The 8,192-nt window shown below is 40.9% G+C and overlaps 1 protein-coding gene across 3 annotated transcripts in view; it reads left to right on the top strand.

The window, feature by feature from the left end:
- Positions 1 to 8,192, top strand: part of LYN (LYN proto-oncogene, Src family tyrosine kinase) — a 48,997-nt gene extending 40,805 nt beyond the window's left edge. For all 3 annotated transcript variants that reach the window (XM_066546730.1, XM_066546740.1, XM_066546721.1), the window contains exons 12-13: positions 1,316 to 1,447; positions 6,536 to 8,192. In XM_066546730.1, the coding sequence (XP_066402827.1) occupies positions 1,316 to 1,447; positions 6,536 to 6,738 (335 nt within the window). In that variant the 3' untranslated portion in view covers positions 6,739 to 8,192. The remainder of the gene's footprint in view (positions 1 to 1,315; positions 1,448 to 6,535) is intronic.

Here is an 8,192-nt window from a genome sequence, read left to right on the forward strand (position 1 = left end):
TCAAACAGAAATATGGTCACCAAGGACAGGAAGTGCTGTAAGAGCTTCCTAGGGGCTGCATTCTAATGCCAACTTCTAAAATGAGTAAAGGAAACAAATAACCTTTCTGTGCTGCCCAAGCTTTTTGATGAGTTTATTTTAAATAAATTTGAAAGACAAGGACAATCTACAGTATTTAACTGCACACCATTTTTTCCTAAATTGAACAAAGTAATTGTATATTCTCAGCTTCCATCTCACAGAATTAAAGGCCAAGAAACTGTGATCTTATATTCTCTTAACATCCTTAAGTGCCTTGTGGACCTCCTTTCAAAGGAAGAAACCCTAGCAGCTGTAGTTGCTGGTAACAGGAAAAGCTTTAGCAGAACTTTGGAAGCTCTTTGAGTAGCTGCAGCATCAATTTGCATGTTCAGCAGCATAGCAGGGGCCCTGGAAGGCTGGGCCATGTCCCTGTTCAGCACATGGATGAGAGGTGACAGGGTCAGGACTGGCCAGAGGAAAAGCCTGCTGTGAACGGTGTATGTCTGGGTTTGGCCACGAGTGTTTTGCTAATGTTGTCAAGGATCCTTTCAAGATTGTTGGTTGTAGTGAAAAGTTTTTATTTTTGCTTCCATGCTTATAGGTAGCTTTTCAGAGTGGTTTGTTGGCTGGTTTTGTCCTTCTCCTTTTAAGGACACAGCCTTTTAAGGTTTTCACAGTCTGGATGGGTACTCTGGTAACATAGGCAAGAGGGGAAGAACTAAAATATGAAGAAAGAGAGCAACACACTACAGCTGAGATTAAAGGAAGATGAGCTCTTCAGCAGGCACTGAGTTGTAGTAATTCAATAGATCAGCAGGAAGGGTCTGGTTAAGCAGTTTTCAGAAGTACAGACCCATATCTGTGGGTTTTAGCTAGCTCTGGACTTTGTATATTGATTAAATTAACTTCTTTGTATATTGATTAAATCAGGTTATAAATTTTTATGTCAAGTTTCTTTGATGTGTTTTCTGCTATCAGAAATGTTCCCTAGCTCACCTGGTATTTTGTGCCAGGATGTTAGAGCAGGCTAAAATGGGCTTAGAGAGACTCTGCTTGTATTACTCCTCATTGTGAAATGAATTAATGTAGTATTCCCAACAAAGGCTGCCTGAATGTTTTTATTTAACTGTCAGGAGTTTGCTTTTATCTGGCAATTTCTGGAATCAGTTAGTTAGATATGAAAGACAGTAATTTAAGATATGAATTTTTAAGGTATATCTTGCTACTGCTTTTGCATCTGTGGCTGAATGTGAAATGGATTAAAGTGACTGTTTGAGACTGTACTTTCTTTTAGGTGCAAAATTCCCTATTAAATGGACAGCACCAGAGGCAATTAACTATGGATCTTTCACTATTAAATCTGATGTGTGGTCATTTGGGATTCTCCTGTATGAAATTGTTACATATGGAAAGATTCCTTATCCAGGTATGGGCCTGTGGTTTTGCTCTGTATTTATACTTTGGTGTTAAAAGGCAAAGAAAATATTCAGGGAAAGGGCTGGCATCTGATAGCAGTGACACTGGTGATTGAAAAAATGTCTTACAAGTAATCTTACTGTTTTGAAAACTTACTGTATGTGTAAGGTACATGCCTCTCCAGGGTAAATTTTAGCAGAGTAATGGGAGACCATGGGTATACAGTAATTTTTATATGTTCTAAAGGTGTTACAACTGCAGCAAATGGAGATCCTGTGTTTCTGACATCCCTGTTTTGCGGACAGAAGCACAGTCCCATGGCAAGGATGCAGTGCTGCAAGTCCAGTGCTCTGTAAGCTGCTGGGGACTTCAATAACATAATATGTGAAGACACTAAGAAAGTGTGTTTTCACAAGCAATTAGGCTGTAGTAATTTGTCAGTGCTAGCCTAGTCTAAAAAAAATATGACAGCAGACCCTAAAGCAATGTTGATGAGCCACTAGGAATGTTTACTATTTGTTGTTCCTTACAGTCAGGTACAAGGCCACAGAGGTGTGCACATCAGCTGCATTGGGTAGCTGTGAGATGGTCATGTGCTTCATGCTTCATTTTTCATTGTTAAACAAAATATATATTCATGTTAAATATATATAATGTAAAATTATATATTCATGCTTCCAGCACATTGAGACACCTTGTATGAAGGGGTCTTTTATGCACAAAAAATTGCTACATGTCAGGCAAAGATGATTAATTCTGGGCAACAGACTGCATTCATTTGAGCTTACTGAGGTTATGGGGAATTGCCCTAAATTCCCTTCTCTGGTGGGCAAATGGGGAAAAGTACAGCCATGTTCACCTGCACTGCACATCTCATGGGCATCTCTGAGAAGAACCTTGGGATCCTGACAGGAAAGGGAGACCAGATATTTCATCCAGGCAAAGCTTTCCCAGTGCTTCCAGTGCAGCAGCTCTTGCTGTTTAAACAGTGAAAACATTTTCACCACTTCATGAGCAGCTGGAATTCTGCATCCTGAGCTGACAGAGATGGTAGAGGCAGACCCAAATCCCTGAAGTGGCAGGCTGTGGGATTTCCCATCTCCCTCTGGACACAGGGAGATGGGAAATCCCACAGGACTCGGGCAGTGGGAAGGGGGTGATGGCAGCCAACTTTACACTGCTATGGAAGAACACAGTGACTTTCCATACAGAGGTAGAGCCAAACCAGACATTCTCATGGCACAGTTCTAGGCCAGGAAAACACTTAAGCTCAAGACTAGCCCCTTTAAACTTCAAGAGGTGATAGGGCTGCTTGCACAGCTAGGTGCTCTGGGTCACTTTGTCGGTGAGGGCTATGAAATACTGGACAGCATAGCAGGTCCTCCCAAAGCTCTTCTTAAACACTGCTCATGGAAGCACTGTTTAAGGAGGATGGATGAAGGATCAAGGAAGGGAGATGGGAAGGATCAGAAGGGAGAGGTCTGCAGCCAAGTAATGCATGGCTCTTCCCACAGTCAAGATGCCTTTTTTTTCCCCAGTTAGAACTTGCCTGTGTATACAGAGAGCTCCTGCACTGAGCTGGGCTCACAAGATTATTTCTGAAGAATTTCTGCTTAGAAATTCTGGTGATTCTCTGAGCAAACCTACAAAGTGACCTGGAAACCAGCACTACAAAAATACAAAAAGTCAATCCAGTACTTAATTCTGCAGCTAAATCTGCTCCCTCTTTACCTTCATAAGCCATATCATGGTTCTATTCTAAGAATAAAGTCAAGCTGTACTGCTGCACTGCTGTGGGAAAATTTCTCTTCTAGGGGAAGTCTGGGCAATATTTTTTTTAAATGTGGGAGCATTTCTATGAGCACCATAAATACTCCGTGCCCTGTGGATTCATTTATCAACCAGCAGGTACATGTGGAAGGCTCTTGACTGCATATTAGAAGATTTTAATGTTGCAGGTATTTTGTTTTAATATTTGCAAGTATTGCTTGCATTAAAATGGATGAGAGATATACATCTATTTTAAATAGAAGTATAAATGGAAATAGCCTATTAGCCTGAAAGTTGCTTCTGAGCACCAGAATCACAGCAAAATACATGGGTGACCAATCTACTTTACACAAAGAGATGTGACAGATTTGGGCAAATTACCCCAGCATGGCAATAGTAACCTGGTGATGGATTGTGACCAGTAACAACTGGACAGAAACAGTAAATTGATTTTTCACTTCTAGTGGGAATGCTTCAAAATATCATTTTCAATTATTAAGCAGCTCTAGGAACCAGAGTATTCAGCACAGAGCTGCATTGAAATTGGCAGGTAGCTAATACCTGTACTCAAGTTGGTAGGAAGCATTTCTAGCCAAGAAATTTGGAGCTTTTGTGATCTTTGTTCTTAAATTCCAACAGATGTTTCTCCTCCTGAGAAACTCAAAGCCATTAGTGGAACTAGAGTTTCAGGAACTACCTCTGAAATTTAAAACAAGTATCTGATTCTCTGGGCACAAAAGTTGAATTGGTAGTTAAAACCTGATTTCTGGGTGATTACATAGTATGCCAATACTGGCAGCATCCATAATTGCATTCCAGTTATGCCTGGAACTCTTCACAAGATATGACCCTTTCTGTACAGTGGGATTCCTCTTCCATACCAATCTGTTCACATCATTTCCCAGGCCTTAATATAAAGAAATATGTCTTTGTGAAACCTAACAGGTACCACAGCATTAATTAACAGACATGTACCAAAACTTTAGCATTCAAGAGGGTGTAAGTGTGATAAATACGTGTGTGGGATATATTTCTGTCACTGATTAGGATGTAGATATGGTAAGACAGCTGAAAAGAAAAAAATTGAAACAATTTTTAAACAAGTAGCTATTTGGAGAATACTGTTTGGACTGAGGATAACCCTTTTTGTTTTAAATAAAACCCCAAACACATGGAAGTATGTACATGACGTATTTGCTTTAAAAATGTTTTCATTTTTTGCTTCTGTACTTAAATGGATGTTAAACAGATCTTTTTCCTGCAGGGAAGCTAAAACACAGTCTTTGTCCTTAGCATTCACAAGGTAACAATCAGTCCTGCAGACAGCAGATCTAAGCACAATCCTATGAAGTACTTAAACCCCAAACATCATCCCCATTCTGCACAAAAGCCCAGTAGCAGCAGTCTTCATATAGCAGCACGGTTAACTAAGATTGTGTAGGGTAGGAATAACTGTTTTACTGCATATATTATGTACAATCCAATTTCTTGAGGTTCAGGCAGTCCAGTCACTGTTCTCTATAAAATACTTTATTGAATTTCTTCCTGTATTTAATTTGTCTCTATATAGCAGTAATTCCTTATTCTGTGACAACATGCCCTTCCCCTACTTTGAAGTACTTCACTGAAATAAATGGGCAGTGTTAGTTCAGGAAAACTTCCCTTCTCCTTCCAAAGAGGAACTGAAAATACAAAAGATGTGCCCAAAGTAAGCACTTTGATCCAGACTCAGATTACATGGCTGAGGGTATTTTTGGAAAAGCTTAAAGCCAACAAGCTTGAGCTGAAGTCAACTATAGGAACTATGGTCATCTTGAATAATCCAAGTAGTTATACTGGATAAAGTTGTCATTTGGTTGTAATTCAAGTGTGTCCTTACTTGCCAAGTGGCTCAACTCACAGCCACAGCAGTCAGATAATACATGCAAAGGTCTGCAGAGTCTGCAGCAGCAGAGCTGCGCCGAGGGGTCAGGGGAGCACCGCATCTGCACCTCCACTCCTGCCCTGGCTGAGAGCAGGACCCATCCTCCCTCCTGTCAGCCGAGCAGAGCTGCTCTCCCTGCCCTCTGGGGAGCTGGGGGGTGCAGGAGGCTGTCCTGCATGGACCTGAGCAGAGGCTGAATGGCCTGAGAAAAAAAACCTGGAGGAGCTGTAGTCTTGGGCAGAACTGCACCACATGGAGCATTTAGCCTGAGGAGTGGCTGAGAGGTCTGGGATACCCTTCCCAAAAGGGAAAGCCTTCTCTGGTGAGCAGGAATCTCTAGGCTGAAGCACAGATGCTTTCTGCATGCCCAGCCATCAGAACAAACAGCATCACTGAGTACAGAAAAGAGTCTGTGCCAGAGAAGGCAATGCAACCACTGGGATGGTTAGATTAGATTTGCCGAGGAAGGGATAAGCCCAAAGGCAGGTTTCTGGGTAGGAAGTGGTGAGCCTAAAATAGCAAAAGCTGCCCCTAGCATAGCTGGCCTTATGAAAGTAGGTGTTGAAATTGTTCTAAGAACCAGTTTCTCAAGGGTTTGCTAAAGGGGGGAAGGGTGACAGGAAATTTAAAAAAGGGGGAGAAGGATGGAGTCTAGGGCAGGACGCTCATGTGCCATTAGCTGGCATGTGAGATGCAGATGCACTGCTGGTACTTACAGTTCTTATCCTCCAGAAGAAAACCATAGCAGGGAAAAAAAGCAAAGCTCAGCATAGCTGGCAAGAAGGTTTTGCATGACAGGAGTAGGACAAGAGGGGAAATTGCCTATTACAATGAATGATTTAATGAGTGGCTGTCCAGTATCTTTCAATCAGCAGCATTTACACAAAAGCCGATGTAGAAGAAATCCTGAAATTTTGGGCAGGCTGACTGCAGTGTGGTCAAACAGAGGGGCTGCTCTCCATCTCAGGATGGATGGGTCTCCAGCAAGCAGCGCAGCAGCTCTGCAGCTAGAGATGAAGGCTGGTGCCAGGGCAGGCTTTTGCTGGGAATCACACCACCACAGGAAGCAGAATAAATGGAGACAGGATTGGTAAGAAAAACAGAGCAGAGATGGTTCTGGAGACAAGAATTGTGATTTTTCTCACAGTTTTGTTAGACTTGACACTAAAGAGGTTGTGGTGCAGTAATGGAAATGTTCCCACCAGGATTTTCAGAGCAAGTCCCTCATTGCTGGTACATACCTCGACCATTATTGAACTCATGGTAGGATCTACCTTTAATAAGTAGCAAAGATATTAAACTAGTGGGTGAAGATCTTTAGAGTGAAGTAAAAAAAAGAAAAAATAACTTCTCTAGGAATGGAGATAATTTCATCAAATCTTTCTTCTTTGTTTTTTGTTGAAGGTATGAGCAATTCTGACGTGATGGTTGCTCTTCAGCGTGGGTACCGGATGCCACGCATGGAAACCTGCCCAGCTGAGCTTTATGATATCATGAAAACATGCTGGAAAGACAAAGCAGAAGAGAGGCCAACCTTTGATTACCTACAGAGTGTGCTCGATGACTTCTACACAGCAACAGAAGGGCAGTATCAACAGCAGCCGTAGAACAAAGAACACTTTTTCTATTGCCATAGATCATTGGCACAGACTATCTTTAGAAGAGACTGCTCAAACCAGTTACTTCATGCATTCAGATGTCTTAACAGAGTGTGGAAGCTGAAATGCTGAAGAATAATTCTGCAGAGAAATAATGTTTTTATTTAGTTAAAGCAGTTCCTCTAAAGCTTCAAGTTCTCCTTAAAGGCTCTGTGTTTTGCATCTGTAGAAACACCCCAAAGCAAACAGGCTTTTTGGGGTGGGGAGGGAGAAGGAAGGAAAGCAGTCATGCCCTGGTACAGTTTGACAAGACCTTCTTAGGATCTAAATCATGCAATATGTTACAAGGAGACATTGATAAAAGGGTTGAGAAGATGCATGAACAGCTGTTTTCAAAACAAAAAGTCACAAAGATTTAAGGCATGGTGACGTTCTTAAATCATGTTTTTTGAAATACAGCATATAGCAAAAATTATTTTTATATCCTTGTTATTTCACATTACTATCAGGCATACTGTCACCTCTTGTAAGGCTTCTAAACAGTGTCAAGGTTTCCTTTGAGGAAGAGTTATGTATGTAATTCTTTACACTGAAAAAAGTTCTGATTTTCTGCTGTAAAACCCTAAATTTAAAATAATTTTCAAAGCATTACGAAAGCATCAGATACAGAAGTGCAAGAGGAACACACATGACTGCAGACATGGCAGCACACCTCACTCTGTGTTCAAGCTTCAGCTTCCCACAAGGCCAAAGTCATCCTCTGAAGTCCATGGAAAAGCACAGGACTTTGAAGGAAGTTAATACCTTCATTGTGGTTGCTGAAAATGTTACCAGTGAAAATATTTTAATCTTCATTTTTAATCCTCTGTGGTTATTCAAGAATATTCCTTATATTTTTGCTGCTTTAATCAACTAACCTCAAATCTGTTTGAAAGCTAAAACTAGCTCTAGCACTATCAAAAACAATTTGTGGAAACATGCAATGAGATATCATGCAATGAGATATCAAGTTATATTGCAGTAACACTGTCATTTGTCGCTTAGTATTACAAATCTAATTCTTAAAGTGAAGGCAAGTTGCTGTGCTCTTTACATGGAATTGTTCTATCAAATTACTTACCCAAACAGATGAGCAAGCCAGTGCACTTGCAGTGTAACCACAGCACAGCATAGATTACTTCTTTTTCAAAGTGACACTGGTTCTTAGAGCTGAAACCCAGTACACATCTTTGCCATCCTTCAGCCCAGTTATTTAGGCAAATGGTACTTTGCAGAAGCTCAAAACTTTTCTGAGAAAGCTTCAGTGTGCCTGCAGTTGAAGCTCAGCAGCAGAAGTATTCATGGCTTTTCTTTCCAAGGGCTTCCTTCAGTCAAACTGTGCAGTTTAAACAGACTGTCAGTTAAATATGTAAATAGTTTCTATTGTATGGTGATTTCTAATTTTAATAAACACTTACTCTGAA

The sequence above is a fragment of the Molothrus aeneus genome, chromosome 1 (genome assembly GCF_037042795.1).
Source record: "Molothrus aeneus isolate 106 chromosome 1, BPBGC_Maene_1.0, whole genome shotgun sequence".
Lineage (NCBI taxonomy): Eukaryota > Metazoa > Chordata > Aves > Passeriformes > Icteridae > Molothrus > Molothrus aeneus.